The sequence below is a fragment of the Salvelinus fontinalis genome, chromosome 28 (genome assembly GCF_029448725.1).
Source record: "Salvelinus fontinalis isolate EN_2023a chromosome 28, ASM2944872v1, whole genome shotgun sequence".
In the NCBI taxonomy this organism is placed as follows: domain Eukaryota; kingdom Metazoa; phylum Chordata; class Actinopteri; order Salmoniformes; family Salmonidae; genus Salvelinus; species Salvelinus fontinalis.
Window position 1 is genome coordinate 23,636,007 of NC_074692.1, and position 20,052 is coordinate 23,656,058.

The window sequence follows — 20,052 nt, forward strand, 5'->3', positions numbered from 1 at the left end:
CCGCTTTAGCACACTCTGCCAACCCTGATGTCCTTGCCGTGTCTGAATCCTGGCTTAGGAAGGCCACCAAAAATTCTGAAATTTCCATACCCAACTATAACACTTTCCGTCAAGATAGAACTGCCAAAGGGGGAGGAGTTGCAATCTACTGCAGAGATAGCCTGCAAAGTTCTGTCATACTTTCCAGGTCTATGCCCAAACAGTTCGAACTTCTAATTTTAAAAATTAATCTCTCCAGAAATAAGTCTCTCACTGTTGCCACCTGCTACCGACCCCCCTCAGCTCCCAGCTGTGCCCTGGACACCATCTGTGAATTGATCGCCCCCCATCTAGCTTCAGAGTTTGTTCTGTTAGGTGACCTAAACTGGGATATGCTTAACACCCCGGCAGTCCTACAATCTAAGCTAGATGCCCTCAATCTCACACACATCATCAAGGAACCCACCAGGTACAACCCTAAATCCGTAAACATGGGCACCCTAATAGACATTATCCTGACCAACTTGCCCTCCAAATACACCTCTGCTGTCTTCAATCAAGATCTCAGCGATCACTGCCTCATTGCCTGTATCCGCTATGGGTCCTAGGTCAAAGGACCACCCCTCATCACTGTCAAACGCTCCCTAAAACACTTCTGCGAGCAGGCCTTTCTAATCGACCTGGCCCGTGTACCCTGGAAGGATATTGACCTCATCCCGTCAGTTGAGGATGCCTGGTCATTCTTTAAAAGTTACTTCCTCACCATATTAGACAAGCATGCTCCGTTCAAAAAATGCAGAACTAAGAACAGACATAGCCCTTGGTTCACTCCAGACCTGACTGCCCTCGACCAGCACAAAAACATCCTGTGGCGAACTGCAATAGCATCGAAGAGTCCCCGCGATATGCAACTGTTCAGGGAAGTCAGGAACCAATACACGCAGTCAGTCAGGAAAGCAAAGGCCAGCTTTTTCAAGCAGAAATTTGCATCCTGTAGCTCTAACTCCAAAAAGTTATGGGATACTGTAAAGTCCATGGAGAACAAGAGCACCTCCTCCCAGCTGCCCACTGCACTGAGGCTAGGTAACACGGTCACCACCGATAAATCCGTGATAATCGAAAACTTCAACAAGCATTTCTCAACGGCTGGCCATGCCTTCCTCCTGGCGACTCCAACCTTGGCCAACAGCTCCGCTGCTACTCGCCCAAGCCTCCCCAGCTTCTCCTTTACCCAAATCCAGATAGCAGATGTTCTGAAAGAGCTGCAAAACCTGGACCCATACAAATCAGCTGGGCTTGACAATCTGGACCCCCTATTTCTGAAACTGTCCGCTGCCATTGTCGCACCCCCTATTACCAGCCTGTTCAACCTCTCCTTCGTATCATCTGAGATCCCCAAGGATTGGAAAGCTGCAGCGGTCATCCCCCTCTTCAAAGGAGGAGACACCCTGGACCTAAACTGTTACAGACCTATATCCATCCTGTCCTGCCTATCTAAGGTCTTCGAAAGCCAAGTCAACAAACAGATCACTGACCATCTCGAATCCCACCGTACCTTCTCCGCTGTGCAATCCGGTTTCCGAGCCGGTCACGGGTGCACCTCAGCCACGCTCAAGGTACTAAACGATATCATAACCGCCATCGATAAAAGACAGTACTGTGCAGCCGTCTTCATCGACCTGGCCAAGGCTTTCGACTGTCAATCACCATATTCTTATCGGCAGACTCAGCAGCCTCTGTTTTTCTAATGACTGCCTTGCCTGGTTCACCAACTACTTTGCAGACAGAGTTCAGTGTGTCAAATCGGAGGGCATGTTGTCCGGTCCTCTGGCAGTCTCTATGGGGGTACCACAGGGTTCAATTCTCGGGCCGACTCTTTTCTCTGTATATATCAATGATGTTGCTCTTGCTGCGGGCGATTCCCTGATCCACCTCTACTCAGATGACACCATTCTGTATACTTCTGGCCGTTCCTTGGACACTGTGCTATCTAACCTCCAAACGAGCTTCAATGCCATACAACACTCCTTCCGTGGCCTCCAACTGCTCTTAAACGCTAGTAAAACCAAATGCATGCTTTTCAACCGTTCGCTGCGTGCACCCGCACGCCCGACTAGCTTCACCACCCTGGACGGTTCCGACCTAGAATATGTGGACATCTATAAGTACCTAGGTGTCTGGCTAGACTGTAAACTCTCCTTCCAGACTCATATCAAACATCTCCAATCTAAAATCAAATCTAGAGTCGGCTTTCTATTTCGCAACAAAGCCTCCTTCACTCACGCCGCCAAACTTACCCTAGTAAAACTGACTATCCTACCGATCCTCGACTTCGGCGATGTCATCTACAAAATAGCTTCCAATACTCTACTCAGCAAACTGGATGCAGTTTATCACAGTGCCATCCGTTTTGTTACTAAAGCACTTTATACGACCCACCACTGCGACCTGTATGCCCTAGTCGGCTGGCCCTCGCTACATGTTCGTCGTCAGACCCACTGACTCCAGGTCATCTACAAGGCTATGCTAGGTAAAGTGCCGCCTTATCTCAGTTCACTGGTCACGATGGCTACACCCACCCGTAGCACGCGCTCCAGCAGGTGTATCTCACTGATCATCCCTAAAGCCAAAACCTCATTTGGCCGCCTTTGCTTCCAATTCTCTGCTGCCTGCGACTGGAATGAATTGCAAAAATCTCTGAAGTTGGAGACTTTTATCTCCCTCAACAACTTTAAACATCTGCTATCTGAGCAGCTAACCGATCGCTGCAGCTTTACATAGTTCATCGGTATATAGCCCACCCAATTTTCCTACCTCACCCCCATACTGCTTTTATGTATTTACTTTTCTGCTCTTTTGTACACCAGTATCTCTACTTGCACATGATCATCTGATGATTTATCACTCCAGTGTTAATCTGCTAAATTGTAATTATTCGATTTATTGCCTACCTCCTCATGCCTTTTGCACACATTGTATATAGATTCTCTTTTTTTTCGACCATGTTATTGACTTGTTTATTGTTTACTCCATGTGTAACTCTGTGTTGTTGTCTGTTCATACTGCTATGCTTTATCTTGGCCAGGTCGCAGTTGTTCTCAACTAGCCTACCTGGTTAAATAAAGGTGAAATAAAAAAATAAATGTCCCCTCATTGAATAGTGTACAACTATCATGAATAGAAACTATATGAACCCAACAACGAGACGAAAACGGATGTGAGATAGAAACAAAAGAAGAAAATACAATCTTCTAAATTAAATGTGTCATAGTTATTCAGTATATTTTTTTGTCGTGCGTATTAACTGTTTATAATGCTTCATATATTTATTTATTACACAGTAGCTCTACTATGGCATTTTACTCGCTTTGAGTCACGCTCCATTGGCATTTTGTCTGTGCGATGAGCACCTGCCTGTGGCAAGTAACGCCATCACGGTAAAAACAGTGGGAGGAGGGGGCTAGGAAGAGAAGAGGAAGAGATAGAGACGGGGAAGTACACGTACTGCAGTCGCTCTGAGTATAATTCTATGCGAGAACGTCCGTCTGTACCGAACTGGAAAAGTGGGCTGAATTCTGAATTTTTGACAACCATAACAAGATGTGTAGTAGACCTACTCCGTGCTGTATAGGGCAGGTGAGTAATAACCAATTGTGGTTATAACTGATATTATACTCGGCTTCGTTTATGGAAAAACTACCACCAGCGAACGTTATAGCTTTTTCTAACAAATTGAACTCCATAATGTATAGTAGCTTAGGCTACATTTGCTGTGTGTGTCGGAATTTAGTTAGCTAATTTTGTTTTTTTCTTCATTTCGTATTCAAGGTTTCAATTCATTTTTGTATTTTACGAAATGTGTGTGGCTTCCAACTGTTTGGCTAAACGCTAGCTAGCTAGTTACTGTAGCTAGCTATTCTTTGCGGATGACCATCGAAGATAATCTAGCCAGCCACAGTTTCCCCCAAAAATGAGTAGTAGCGCGCGATGCAGTTACAAAGATGTTATGATTTGATTCGGATGCTGTAACATTTGTGTAAACTGGCAACATTGTTGCTTGTGTTGTCGATGTCACTTCTACTGTAAACAATGTTTCATCGCACTGTTTAACATGCGGTGACGGCGTGCGTGACACTAATTTGCCTTCAGTTCCCTACATTTGCCTATCTGGTTACCTCTGCCAACGTCCTAGCGGTTGTGCCCGGCTTGATCCAATTAATTTTTTGAAACTATCTCACAGTTTTCCAGTGACGTAATGCTGTGTTGTTCTAAAGGTTTTGGGCAAGTCGCTGTATTTCTTCTTTCCCAGTGGAATGATATTGAGTTCACGTGACTAGCACAGATCTTAATCCAATAAAGCTCAGTTATTCGCTTAGGTTATTTGGGAATGATATGGTCAAGCCATTAGGTGATGAGAAGAGTTTCTCTGGCTGAAAAGACTATGGGGCTAATTTAGGTATAAATTACCATTGCAGCAGAAGTCAAACCAACCAGCCAAAGTCCATTAACGCATCTAGTTTAATATAACTTCATATTGGGGATAATGGAATTTATATGTTTAAATTAATGATTAGAATATTCCACCCTGAAACCATTTATTGTATGAAATTGATTAGAATCATAAAATTATATTCTGATGATGTGTGTAGTTTTAGTCAGAATTAGGTTAAAACAATGTATCTGTATAGTGGAAAAACCCAGACTGTCTGAGCAAGGCGTAGCTCAGGATTTGAACTTGTATGGGGGGGAAGGCCGAAGAAAGATACCGAGAACAGTTAGACTGTGTTTGAACCGACCTGGCAGGAACTGAGAATTTAGGAGGACAGGGAGGATTTCTCAAGGTTTCTCTAATCTCGGGGGAATGGAACTGTAGGCAGGGTAGGCATACACAGTGGTGAGAACCATGACGAAGGATAAAACTCACATACTGTTTGTGTGGATATCTACTGTTTGTGTGGAAGTATGTGCTCAGCTATAAAATGGATGTCTTTGTATAATGGACTTCAGAGCGCTCTCGTGAATAAACATTTGACTATTGTAGGCTGGGCCTCTGTCTGTTTTCATTTCAACCAGTATCTTACAAATTCTTGGTAACAGACTGAGTAGTTAATTGAAGTTCAGTTTATGAACATTGAGAACATAATTCTCTTAACAATTGGTATGTGAGAAAACTGGTTCTGATTTAACACAGTGATACAGAGATCTTCAATGTCCCATTGAATAGGCCTTGTCTTTGGCATTGTTCCAAAACTGCCTGCTAGTCTAACTAAACACCCTGAATAGTTTCTCCTCCAGAGGAATTTAATTACAGGGACACGTCCCTCATCCAATGTATTCAGGGGCCATCCCTTCAGTCCTCTCAATGAAGAATGGAATCAAAAGGAAATACGGGCTGGTGTATGTGTGCACATGCATGCGGTGTGTGTGGCTGATGTTAGCAGGAAATGAAGCACAAACACTTTAGTCAACATTGTCTTGCTACACAGGCCATGCGATAATCCTGTCTGTCACAGACCCTCATTAGCGTTGTCCCCATCAACATGTGTATGAGTGTGTGTGTGTATTTGTGTTTGTTTTGACTGTGTGTCTATGCGTGTGTGTCCATCTTATTTGTATGTGTGATCGGCGGGTGGTCTGTTCATTTCCTCTTTGGCTGAATGTGGGGGGCTGGCTGTTTGGATTAGATTAGTGACGGAGATAAACTGGCCAGAGCTGCGCAGAAGAGGGCCAGAAACAGTGGTGTAGATGGACAGGGAGGGAAGTAGTCCAGGTCTGGAACAGTGAAATGAGAGAATCAGGACCGGAGAGGTGACTCCGATAGACGTAGTTGTAACTCTGAGCTACGCTGGAAACAGAACAGGAGGGTGGCAAACACAACAATGAGAGGTCAGGTCACACTGTTGTCACACACTGACTCAGCATACACCTGCAGTAGTCTGGCAGACACGCGTGCACACACCTGCAGCCGACTAAAATAAACATCCAGTCATCTGTCACTTCAGGCTTGCCACATGGCCCCACTCTAGATCCAGACACTGGTCCCACTTCAGCTGGGTAGTTCAGCCTGTAATAGTTGAGGTTAGCCCTGGGGAGATCTGACACTGGAACAGTTTCAGAAGGTTTCCCTCTGAACCAACATGGCTACGTAAACAAAGCCACAGTGTGTGTTTTTCAGTCTCTCCTGGCTCATAGACTATAGCTTCGCGTTTAGGAAACAACATATGTAGTGATTATGGTGGTCTTCCTTTAAAACCCCTCTGGCTGTGAACACAGTCAGGCTTCCACAGGAGGAGGGAGACTTGAGCTAAACCCCTGATCAAAACCAGGATATTATGGCCTTTGATTGGCTTGGCTTCTTAAAGGAGTAGATTACTATTTTACAACTTGATGTTAGATCAGTGTTTCCAAAACTTGGTCCTCGTGACCCCAAGGGGTGCTCGTTCTGGTTTTTGCTTGATGATGAGTTGATTAGTTGAATCAGTTGTGTAGTGCTAGGGCAAAAACCATAACCCCTTGGGGAGTTTGGGAAACCCTGTGTTAGATGGTTGCTCACCCTGAAAGTAGTCTATGGGCCAAGAGAAACTGTAGTCCATGGTTAATTTTTCTTTGAACAGCCACTATGAACTTCAGCTAACCATAACCACCACAATCTAACCATCAATGAAACTGATGGGGGCATGTGAGCATGTTTAAAAAAAATGATGTCTAAATCACTTGAAATCAATTCAGATCCTCTCTATATTTGATGTTACTTAAAGGTGATATGGCCATAAAAAACATGCTCACATTCCCCCATCACTTCCATTGATTATTAGCTTGTGGTGGCTATTTACTTATTATTGCTGGAGCCAGATCACAGAGAGAGAATCTGGCCACACATTTGAATTCAAGGGCAAAGAAGATAAAATAGCATAGCAGATTCTGAACTCAATTTCAAATCACACATTAGGAATGTAGCCAAAATAGACTTTTACCACCTGAGGAACATTGCCAAGGTGGGCCGTTTCTCTCTTAGGCTGATACAGAGAGACTCATGCATGCTATTATTACAAGCAGGCTTGACTACTGTAATGCTCTCCTGTCTGGTCTTCCCAAGAAAGCCATTGGTCAACTGCAAAACATACAGAATGCTGCAGCGTGGGTACTGACCAAGACCAAACGGAGAGCACACATTACGCTGGTTTTAAGGTCTCTGCACTGGCTGCCTGTGAGTTTTAGAATTCATTTTAAGATAATTCTATTGGTTTTTAAATCAATCAACGATTGTGCACCACAATACATGTCAGACATCCTTTTAAGTTATGTACCCAGTAGGTCCCTCGGGTCCTCTGGCACTGGCCTTTTAACTATCCTGAAGCCTAGGACCAAGAGGCATGGAGAGGCAGCCTTTAGTTACTATGCCCCAGCCTGCCAGAGAACCTGAGGGGGGCTGAAACTGTGAACATATTGAAAGAGATCTTAAAACACACCTTTTTAGTTTAGCTTCTCCTTAGGGTGCTTTTTGCTTGTTCGGTTTTTATTGTTATTCTTTAGTTTTTTTTATACTCTTATGTTTGTTGTGTAGTAAATATTTCATTGTTTTATTAGTTTTTTCCTGTGAAGCACATTTTGTTCCATCCCATGTCTGAAATGTGCTGTATAAATAAAGCTTGATTTGATTTTATCATGTTGTAAAATAGTGAACCACTCCTTTAACCGTCCTTGTACCAGGTGCAGCCATTAGAGGATTTGAATTACGTTTGAAACTGAAATGTTTTACTGGCTACGTTGAGGGTCACAAACAGAGCCTGGGGTTGTGGTTGGGAGTTTGGCTAGGGCTGTAGCTAGGCTAGTAGGCCTAGTCTAGTGTGTATGTTTATGTGTACACTCTTAGAAAAAAGGTGCTATCTAGAATTTTGGAACCCTTTTTTCTAAGAGTGTCGCCTAGATGTTGAGCATCTATCTCTCTGTGCTGGCTGATGCTCCATGTGTAGAGACGGTAGTATGATGAAACCCTGTGAAATGTCTGTCTGCTTGATGGTAATGGGTTCAGCCTAGCGACATCGAAAGACAAGGAGAGAGTGTAACCCACTGCTTCAGTCAGCAAATGAAAGGGAAGGGGGTATACCTAGTCAGTTGTACAACTGAATGCATGTGTTTGATAATTGATATCCAATATTGGATGAAAAAAGATCTGCTACACATTTAAGTTTCCCATGTAACTACAGGTATTCCATTGTCTATAACACAATTATAAGCTAAATGCTTTATTTGTGTGTTTTTATTGGAGGCAAAGGTAAACATGGCTGTGTATAACAGAAGTGGCTATGTTCCATTACTGAGAGTAAGATAATATATTGTATTGATCAGATAGCACTGTGTTATGGCTGGACTACATTCTTCCTCTGTGTACTACTGTCTGTCTGTATCACTGACTCGGGTCTCATTTTTTTATTTTTGTTCCATTTCCTCTGTTTGTTTGGGTCATGGATGCCTCTTGGTTTGCTCAACATTCCCCTGTTCTCTTTCTGTTTCTCTTCCTTTCACTCCCTCTCTATATTTAGCGTAGCCAATTCCAGGGGCTGTATTTACCCCATTAATGTGTTGTTACTCAAATCAATAAAATCAAATGTTATTGGTCACATGCTTCTTAAACAACAGGTGTAGACTAACAGTGAAATGCTTACTTACGGGCCGTTCCCAACAATACAGAGAGAAAGAAAATAAAGAAATAACATTTAATAATAAAAGTGATAATAAATACACAAGGAATGAATAACGATAACTTGTCTATATACACGGGGTACCAGTACCGAGTGCAAGGGTATGAGGTAATTGGTAGATATGTACACTACCGTTCAAAAGTTTGGGGTCACTTAGAAATGTCCTTGTTTTTGAAATATAAGCACATTTTTCGTCCATTAAAATAACATCAAATTGATCAGAAATACAGTGTAGACATTGTTAATGTTGTAAATGACTATTGTAGCTGGAAACGGCAGATCTTTAATGGAATATCTACATAGGCGTACAGAGGCCCATTATCAGCAACCATTACTCCTGTGTTCCAATGACACGTTGTGTTAACTAATCCAAGTTTATAATTTTAAAAGGCTAATTGATCATTAGAAAACCCTTTTGCAATTATGTTAGCCCAGCTGAAAACTGTTGTGCTGATTAAAGGAGCAATAAATCTGGCCTTCTTTAGACTAGTTGAGTATCTGGAGCATCAGCATTTGTGGGTTCGATTACAGGCTCAAAATGTCAAGAAACTAAGCACTTTCTTCTGAAACTCGTCAGTCTATTCTTGTTCTGAGAAATGATGGCTATTCCATGCGAGAAATTGACAAGAAACTGAAGATCTCGTACAACAGTGTGTACTACTCCCTTCACAGAACAGCCAAACTGGCTCTAACCAGAATAGAAAGAGGAGTGGGAAGCCCAGTTGCACAACTGAGCAAGAGGACAAGTACATTAGTGTCTAGTTTAAGAAACAGACGCCGCACATGTCCTCCACTGGCAGCTTCATTAAATAGTATTTGCAAAACACCAGTCTCAATGTCAACAGTGAAGAGGCGACTCCGGGATGCTGACCTTGCTGGAACACAGGAGTGATGGTTGCTGATAATGGGCCTATGTAGATATTCCATTAAAAATCAGCCGTTTCCAGATACAATAGTCATTTACAACATTAACAATGTCTACACTGTATTTCTGATCAATTTGATGTTATTTTAATGGACAAAAAATGTGCTTTTCTTTCTAAAACAAGGACATTTCTAAGTGACCCCAAACGTTTGAACGGTAGTGTACATGTAACTAGGAATAAAGTGACTAGGCAACAAGATAGATAATGAACAGTAGCAGCAGCGTATGTGATGAATCAAAAAAGTTACTGCAAAAAAAGGTTCATGCAGATAGTCCTAGTAGCTATTTATCTAACTATTTAACAGTCTTATGGCTTGGGAGTAGAAGCTGTTCAGGGGCCTCTTGGTTCCGGACTTGGTGCATTGGTAAGGCTTGCCGTGCGGTAGAAGAGAGAACAGTCTTTGACAATTTTTAGGGCCTTCCTTCCTCTCAAGTGTGTGTATGTTTGTGTAGGAAACAGTGCAGTGATACATTTTTGCAGTGTGCGTGCAACTGCCTAGCTTTACAGACAAAATAAAAGAGTTGCTGTCAATCAGGGAAGAATGGGCACTAGGTTATCTCTACACTTTACCAACCCTAGCTTTGGCTCCTAACTCTGTAGGCCAATATTTGTGTTAGTGTGTGTGTGCCTCAGCCTTCTGTCTTTGTCTTCCTGGGTTTATATATGTTGCCGTACCTTCTGTTTCTCTCTGTGAACACAGAGCGTGTGTAACTTGAGAGGATGTGTCTGGGGAATGGGTTAATTTCATCTCCCCGTCTTGTTGGCTGCAGAAGAGTACAGCAACATCCCTGACTCAGCAGCATCACAATGACTCACGTGTGTGTGTGTGTGTGTGTGTGTGTGTGTGTGTGTGTGTGTGTGTGTGTGTGTGTGTGTGTGTGTGTGTGTGTGTGTGTGTGTGTGTGTGTGCGTGTGTGGCCCAGGGTATAAGGGAATTAGCTTTTAGTGGTTACCATTATTATCCTCAAAGACACAACCCATTCTAACACTGATCATAGGACTGTTCTTATCTCAGTCCAATAGAGCCCCACAGTGGAGCTGTCATAATACCCATAAAACCTAGTCGGCAAACAGGGAAATGGTTCCAATCATTTTTCCACCATTCATTTTTCCCATGGGTAATTTGAGATACACTTAAAATAAGGGCTGTGTTTCTTGTAGGCTTACCCTGGCGTGATGTTTTGATAACCATGTACTATCCCAGACAAGGTGACTTTTATCAATGTATTTGGCTCTATTTACTCTCAGATTTAAAAATACTAATTAGCATGAAAATATACGTCATGCAAGAGTACAAATCCCTGCAAACTCCTGCACATCATCTCTAGGTAGAGGACACCTTTGCTAACAGGTATTGTGTCAATTTAAAACTTGCACAAGACAGTTCACAAAAATGTACATTTAAAGAAAGTTAGCTAATTTATTCATTACTAAATTTAGCTAATATTCGATAGTAAATCCAGAGATTCTTACCTTTGCCTCGATTTGGAAGTCAAGTCCAAATCATCATGGCATTTGTAGTTCTTTATGTTAGCCACATTAGCAGCTAATTAGTATTCATTTTTTGTCAGGGGAAATACAAGCGAATATATTGATAAAAGTCACCTTGTCCTAGAGAGATTTACACGGTTATCAAAACGCCACACCGGGGTAAGTCTACACAAAACACAGCCCTTATTTTAAGTGTTTCTAAAATCCCTTATGGGAAAAATGAATGGTGGAAAAACGATTGGAACCATAACCTTGTTTGACCGCTAGGTTTTATGAGTATTATGACTCATATTGTGATACTCTATAGTTGTAGCCTATCTCATAGTGTTAGAGATATCCTCTGACCTGGGACCAGCTGTGGGCTTCACCAACTCGTGTCAACCTGCTGATCCATTCCTTTTCAATCCCTCAGTTTTTGACCAGCTAGCCCATTGTTTTCAATAAGTGGTTTGACTCTCTCAGTCTCTTTCCCAATGGGGATTTGTGTTCATTTCCTGAAGGGAATCTGAAGCCAAACATCCTGTTACACTGCAGTTCTGAGACTGAGTGGCCCACTAGTTGTACACAGCGGTGCGTGAAAGATGGTGTGTTTGTGTCTGTGTGAGCACAACAGAGCAGGGTCTGTAGTTTACCAAGTCCACTAGACTGAGGAGGGGTTATCCCCTTTCACCCCTTACCCCTGGGACAGCTGATGGATACGAGAGAGCGAGATGAGGAGGAGAGAGAATATAGAAAGAAAGGGGGAGGTCAAATAAAGGGAACAGGATGAGAGGGTGGTAGAGAGGGGGAGGAAGTGAGAGAGGGATAGCATAACAAATAACTAGAGGGAAAGAGTTCTCGATGCCCCCAGGGTCCAGCGAAGGTTGAGTCACAGTGGGGGTTGGTGTGCTGTGAGTGGAAGGAAGGGGCGGGGAGGGTGGTTTTGTGCTTTTTATATAGTAATAATAATAATAATAATAATAGTAGTAGCTAATAGTAGAGAGCTGGTGGCCTTGCCATGTAATCCTAACCCTTTGTGGGTGTGGTGTGGGGGGTTGGATGAGGGGTTGATGGCTACAGATTTGGGGGTTAGTAGTTTGGCAGGCATGGTGTTAATATTGTTTGAAAGGGAGCAGGGCAGACCACCTGTCGACATGGGAGGGTGGGGAGGGTCGGAGTTGGTTGTCATGGCATCCCCATTGTCTCTGTGTGCAGTGGAATGCCTCAGCACGGTAGCTAGCTATTCAGTTAGCCCCAGTTAGCTCCTCTAGCCCCCTTAGTGTGTGTCCACTGTGTTAGTGTTAGAGCGTTTACACACACTGGCTCTATTAGATTAGCTGAACAGCTAAATACACGCTCACTAAAGACAGCCAACACCCACACAACCATTTTCCTAATCCACTACTTGAGTGTTGCCTAATTCATTCTTATGAAAGAGAGGAACTAATCCCATTTAGGCCTGTGTAGTTTAGTAGAGGATATAGGCCTACTGCCCAGTCCCAAATCAACTCCCTACCTCTACCCCATACCCTGCACAGTACACACTCCCCTTAGCCCCTCCTCCCTGACATTTTTCCTACTAGCCCTACACTCCTGCATCTGAAAGGGAAAGGCAAAGGGAAAGGGGGATACCTAGTCAGTTGTACAACTGAATGCAGCCTTCAACTGAAATGTGTCTTATGCATTTAACCCAACCCCTCTGAATCAGAGAGGTGCGGGGGGATGCCTTAGATTGGTGGGTGTGAGAAATGTAGAATACAATTTAGGCTTACTAAAATAATGGCCTGTGTCTGTCAAACTGTCAGCCTGTTCATTTGTAGTTTTTCTGCAAATTCTCCAATGTATTTTATACCCACGCTGTTGACACTGATGCCTCCGAAGCCATCATTCTCCACACAGATGGACAGTTCTTCCGGAGAATCTGTCTTACTGCTCTCATAAGCAGAGGCATTGTCATCTATTTCTGAACTGGATAATTACACACCATACTTTAACCATCTAGTAGAACCCCGCCCCACTCTTGCCATTCCATATCCATAAGATTCCCAGTGTCCCTAAATCATACAGAACACACAGCTGTGGTGAGGTTAGGGGGGTCTGAGTTGGCTTCAGTAAGGGGAACAAAAACAGACTCTCCTTCCCTCTCTGTGCATATACATCCTTTGGCCCCTCCCGTGCCTGTCCTCTCCTGTCCTGTCTCTCTATTATGATACAGTCTTAAAGTGGAACTGACAGTGTTTTAACTACGTTACAGATATGAAACAAACAGACAATCATAATATCATTCAAAAATATAAAATTCCCATTTTATGCTACAAAACCAATTTTATTAGAGGTTTTAAAAATAGGTTCTATTTGACAAAAAACATCTATGACATTGTTGGCAGAATAGATTGATGCAGTTCAATGCATGAATTATATAACTCACCAATAGATTTCTTGGTAGTCCAACAAATATTGCTATCAGGTTGTAAATTACAGCTGACCTGTGCCCGGTTTCCCGATAGCGATGGAATTTAGGCTTACGAGTGTTTTAACAATGCGTAGTAAAATAACGGCCAAAGATGCCACATCCATTTCCTAAAACACCACGCACTGCACTCGTTATACAGTGAGACTTAACTGTGTCATTACAGGAGCTGTCCCGTGCTGAAAAGGATTCCACAATATAGGCTAAAGACCCCGCTGTAGCTCTTAAATGATTTATGGCCACTCAAAGTAATCTTTAAAAATATACATATGTTTTACACAATACAGTTTTCCCATCAAGAGAAGAAATGTTCTCTAGCCTATTATGTATTTAAATATTTGTATTATGTTTGCCATGTGGTATGTATTCTGTTTTATCATGCTTTTTTGTATATAATGTTTGATTATGTACATTCTGCATTTCTTCAGTTTGTGTAAACTGTGAGCAAGAATGAATAAAGCCAAAGTCAAAAACGCTCATTCCCTCGTTCGCTATAAAAAAAATATCAATGTGACCTAAAAGTAGGATATGATGACAATAGTTATGTAATCGCTCAACAAATCATTGTAGCCTAATGGCAGGCAGGAATTGGGCTTCAAGTAGGCCTACAGATATTCTACAATTAAATAATGAAACAATAAAAAATAATTAAACATGAAGTAGTAAGTTAAGCAACGTTGCTATAGACCTAATATGTTGACCTTTAGGTTATTGCTTAGGCTACAGTGAAATCAGAAGTTTACATACACTTAGGTTGGAGTCATTAAAACTCGTTTTTCAACCAGTCCACAAATTTCTTGTTAACAAACTATAGTTTTGACAAGTCGGTTAGGACATCTACTTTGTGCATGACACAAGTAATATTTCCAACAATTGTTTACAGACAGATTATTTAATTTATAATTCACTGTATCACAATTCCAGTGGGTCAGAAGTTTACATACACTAAGTTGAATGTGCCTTTAAACAGCTTGGAAAATTCCAGAAAATGATGTCATGGCTTTAGAAGCTTCTGATTGGCTAATTGACATCTTTTGAGTCAATTGGAGGTGTACCTGCGGATGTATTTCAAGGCCTACCTTCAAACTCAGCCATGAACCCCGGAAAAAAAATTGTAGACCTCCACAAGTCTGGTTCATCTTTCGGAGCAATTTCCAAACGCCTGTAGGTGCCATGTTCATCTGTACAAACAATAGTACGCAAGTATAAACACCATGGGACCACGCACCCATCATACCGCTCAGGAAGGAGACGCATTCTGTCTCCTAGAGATGAGCGTACTTCAATCAATCAATCAAGTTTATTTTATATAGCCCTTCGTACATGAGCTAATATCTCGAAGTGCTGTACAGAGACCCAGCCTAAAACCTCAAACAGCTAGAATGCAGGTGAAGAAGCACGAAGCAAGAAGTACTTTTGTGCGAATAGTGCAAATCAATCCCAGAACAACAGCAAAGGACCTTGTGAAGATGCTGGAGGAAAGAGGTACAAAAGTATCTATATACACAGTAAAACGAGTCCAATATCTACATAACCTGAAATGCTGCTCAGCAAGGAAGAAGCCACTGCTCCAAAACCGCCATAAAAAAAGCCAGACTACGGTTTGCAACTGCACGTGGGGACAAGGATCGTACTTTTTGGAGAAATGTCCTCTGGTCTGATGAAACAAAATTAGAACTGTTTGGCCATAATGACAATCGTTATGTTTGGAGGAAAAAGGGGGACGCTTGCAAGCCGAAGAACACCATCCCAACCGTGAAGCATGGGGGTGGCAGCATCATGTTGTGGGGGTGCTTTGCTGCAGGAGGGACTGGTGCACTTCACAAAATAGATGGCATCATGAGGCAGGATAATTATGTGGATATATTGAAGCAACATCTCAAGACATCAGCCAGGAAGTAAAGCTTGGTCACAACTGGGTCTTCCAAATGGACAATGACCCCAAGCATCCTTCCAAAGTTGTGGCAAAATGGCTTAAGGACAACAAAGTCAAGGTATTGGAGTGGCCATCACAAAGCCCTGACCTCAATCCCATAGAACATTTGTGGGCAGAACTGAAAAATCATGTGCGAGCAAGGTGTCCTACAAACCTGACTCAGTTACACCAGCTCTGTCAGGAGGAATGGGCCAAAATTCACCCAACTTATTGTGGGAAGCTTGTGGATGGCTACCCGAATTGTTTGACCCAAGTTACCAAATAGTAATTGAGTGTATGTAAACTTCTGACCCACTGGGAATGTGATTAAAGAAATAAAAGCTGAAATAAATCATTCTCTCTACTATTATTCTGACATTTCACATTCTTAAAATAAAGTGGCGATCCTAACTGGCCTAAAACAGGGAATTTCTATTAGGATTAAATGTCAGGAATTGTGAAAAACTGAGTTTAAATGTATTTGGCTAAGGTGTATGTAAACTTCCGACTTCAACTGTATATGAATATTGAAGGGGCTCAGATGTAGCCTAATGGCTTAATACTAGGTAGGTCTATCGATTGCACATACATGAAAGTGATGTAAATATTTAGCCTAATAATCTAGCTATTATATAGTTTAGTTATCTCGGTATTCTTTTTTTTATGTATCCTTGCTTCGCTTGTTTAACATTACAAACTGTTTAGGCTATTTGTATACAACTTTGAAGTTTTCAGCGGTCACAGAGAGACAGATACACATCTTCATTGTATGTTTAGCAGAGATTTTCTGTGTGTAAAGTGACAAGGGAGGGCGACGCATTTAGCTGTTTTACGGGTGGTCTGAAGCAGGTATTAGATTACGAGCGATTTCAGATGCAACGTTAGTAAAGGTTTTAGGAAATGGCTCGGAAATGTAAAGATCCTCTTACGAAGGTTCTAACGATGAACTTAGCCTTAAGATGCTTTTGGGTGACCAGGCCTTTGGGAAACCAGGCCCTGGTACATTGTTTTCTGTCTCCAGCCATTCGGGATGTACAGTTTCAGTTTCAATTACTATTTTGGACAAAAACTGACAAATGTAGCAAACTAAGGCTGGGAATTTCAATACAGTCAAACTAGCAAGGGCAATGATCACAAGTCAGTCATAACGTGGCTGATAGACTAGCTTATCTATTTATGTAGCTATTTATTTAGCAAGTTAAAAATGCAGAGCCTAACGTTAGCTAGCACTGGGAGGATGTCATGTCATTGGACGAGTGGGTGAGTGGCCAACTTTTCCCACCCATATCATTTTTGGGTGGCTACAGCTAGAGATGCAGGTGCCATTTGGTTACTGTTATTCAGAGTTAGCATATCTCTTAGTTGTCAATCTAAATAAAACATTTTAGTAATTTTTTTTCTTCTCCCCAATATCCAATTCCGATATTGTCTCATCGCTGCAACTCCCCAACGGGCTCGGGAATGGTCGAAGCGTGCGTTCTCCGAATCATGACCCGCCAAACCGCGCTTCTTAACACCCGCCCGCTTAACCCGGAAGTCAGCTGCACCAATGTGTCAGAGGAAACTCCGTTCAACTGACTCCCGTGAGATTTACATATTTGACAGAATCCATTCAGGTGTATTTTGTGGCTTTGACGAATGCGTTCTAATTACCTGTGTTTACAGGCTACTGCATGTAAACACACAGTCCAGTTCAAAGTGAACGATGGCAGGTCCGTGTGGAGATGGCTTATTTGTAGGCCTACTGTATCTCTGATTGGCTATGGCGCACCGGTCTGTGTAGAGTCCCATCCTGGACAAGACTGAGATGTTTTTATTTGGTTTTATGTACTGCAGTCTATTAATTGTCCAAACTTACAGCCGCTTTCCCACTCTATATTGCTATAGAATTTTCACAAATGCCTTACTCTACATCATTCCCAAACATTCTATGAAAATGGCCATATCTAAGTGCTTGCTTGTCAGAAATGTAAAAAAAAATTCTTCCTGGAGGTCTATATGAACAGATTTTAATCAGATTTAATGTTACTTAAACACTGTCAGTTCCATCATAGTGCACAGATGTTAAGACGCAATAGTCCGGCATCCCATCATGAAATAGCTACCCGGCTTTGAGACCACTATCCGCAGGAGACCAGAGCCCGAACGCGCACCTCCCCCAAATTCCCATCCAACGCGGTTCTGGTACGCATCCTATATTCATTTGAATGTGTTGACAGTTGGAGAAATTGCTTGAGCTGCACTGAGATTTCAAAAAGTATGAAAGCCAAGCTGTGTGTACACGTACATGTTTTGGACCATGATAAACCCTTTAGATAGACAGGATTAAAACCTACAGAGGCCTACAGAGTTTGTGACAGAGTATGTTATATCGCAGTAAAGCCTACCATCTGAGATGAGGTCTAAATTGTGTTCTAGGCCTGTGTCTGTTACGTAATCTGTGTATTATACAGTAATGGATGTAAAGCCAGATATGGTCTGAGCCAGTGCTTAACCCTAACCCTATGATACCACAGTAAAGTGTGTCTTTGATATTGTCTGTGTGTGGGTGTGTGTGTGTGTGTGTGTGTGCGCGCAGTCTCAGCGTGTTTGTGTTTGTAACGGTCTGATGTGTTCTGTTCCGGTGCTAATGCCAGTACTCTGTGGTATGCTCCAGACCCGTGCTCCTCGAGCCTCTAAATCACATCACATTTTATTGGTCACATACACATATTTAGCAGATGTTATTACAGGTGTACCAAAATGCTTGTGTTCTTAACTCCAACAGTGCAGTAGTATCTAACAATTCACAACAATACACACTACCAGCCAGGGATCTGCTCAAGCTCCTCTAACTCCTGTCAACCAGCCAAGGCTCCTGAGATTCCTGCTCAACAACTTTTTGGCTGCTTCAACGACTTTCCTTCTCTCTCTGTGTGCATTTTCCTGAGTTGTTAGCAGCAGTGACTGGCTTTATTTTAGATCTTAAGGGGGCGGTTTGGTTTCCCAGACACAGATTAAGCCTTGTCCTGGACTAAAAAGCATGCTCAATGAATAATCTTAAATCTCAATGGATAATCTTAAATCTCAATGGATAATCTTAAATCTTAATGGAGAATCATACATCTAAATGGAGAATCTCCTACTTGGAGAGGCTTACTCTGTGTCCAGGAAATCGTTGTGTATACTGTAGGTATTAATACCTATGTCTTCTCTTCTGTCCTGGTGTAGCTGGCGTGCTGCTGTGGCTCGGCAGCCTGCTCCTGTTGCTGTGGCTGCTGTCCTAAGATCAAGCAGTCCACATCAACACGCTTCATGTATGTCCTCTACTTCCTCCTGGTCACCATTGTCTGTGTCGTCATGATGTCACCTACTGTGGAACAGGAGATGAGGGACCATGTGAGTACACACACGTGCACATTTAGACACGTACACACGTGTGTGCACACACACAGACACACACACTCTTCTTTACATGCATCCACACACACACAAGGAACATGCACACACACGTGCACACATGCTCACACACACATAGGGGCCTACATGTTTGACCTTGTCTTGTTTCCTGCCTTGATGTTGGTTAATACTTGGAGATATAGTAGAGCTCTAGAATAGTTTTGGAAGCTTTAAACTCCACATGAACCCTGTAATAAAGCCTTCATTGGCACAGCAGAGTGGAGCAGAGCTATTGAAAACGCTGCTGGTGTGATTTCCTGGGTGTGTAATTGTATGGTAGTTAGGAGAGCCTAGTTTAGTACAGTCTGCCACGGGGGCTAACACAGACATTAACTACAGGTGGTGAGGGTAGGCAACAACACATCCGCCACGCTGACCATCAACACGGGGGCCACTCAGGGGTGTGTGCTTAGTCCCCTCCTGTACTTTCTTTTCACCCGCGCACAACTCCAACACCATCATTAAGTTTGCCGACGACACAATTGTGGTAGGCCTGATCACCAACAACAACCTCTCCCTCAACGCCAGTCAGACAAAATTAGCTGATCGTGGACTACAGGAAACGGCGGGCCAAGCACACCCCCATTCACATCGACGGGGCTGTTCTACAGCTGCAGCATTGAGAACATCTTGACTGGCTGCATCACTGCTTGGTATGGCAACTGCTTGGCATCCGACTGCAAGGCGCTACAGAGGGTAGTGTGTAGGGCTGTTGCGGTGGCCGTATTACCACCACACCGGCAGTCATGAGTCATGACCGTAGTAAAATTCTATGTGACCGTTGAGTCAAGGTATTCTCCTCTTATGTACTCTGGACGTGTTAGTAGAACCCAACTCACTAATGGTCATCAGATTCTAATGGCCTGGTACTCAGGGCTCTAATGTCCCTCTAACCACTTTGACATGTGTTAGTAGAACCCAACTCACTAATGATCATCAGGTTCTAAGGGCTCTATTGTCCCTCTAACCACTCTAACATCAATGCAAATGCTATTGGAAATCACATCAAACACTTATCTTCAAAACAGTATGTGCTTTTAAATCTCACCACACAGTGATTGATCATTTTGAACAGGTTGAAACTGAGTGGAAAACATGGTCGTTGTGGATGGTTTCAAAGCCTAACAATGAAATGGACAACGCTTTCTATAT

At 42.7% G+C, this 20,052-nt stretch overlaps 1 protein-coding gene across 1 annotated transcript in view; it reads left to right on the top strand.

The window, feature by feature from the left end:
• Positions 1-3,428: 3,428 nt before the first annotated feature.
• The window catches only part of LOC129826449 (serine incorporator 5-like), a 39,807-nt gene continuing 23,183 nt past the window's right edge, over positions 3,429-20,052 (top strand). Inside the window, exons 1-2 of the mRNA XM_055887187.1 lie at positions 3,429-3,615; positions 18,673-18,840. Coding sequence (XP_055743162.1) covers positions 3,580-3,615; positions 18,673-18,840 — 204 coding nt within the window. The 5' untranslated portion in view covers positions 3,429-3,579. The remainder of the gene's footprint in view (positions 3,616-18,672; positions 18,841-20,052) is intronic.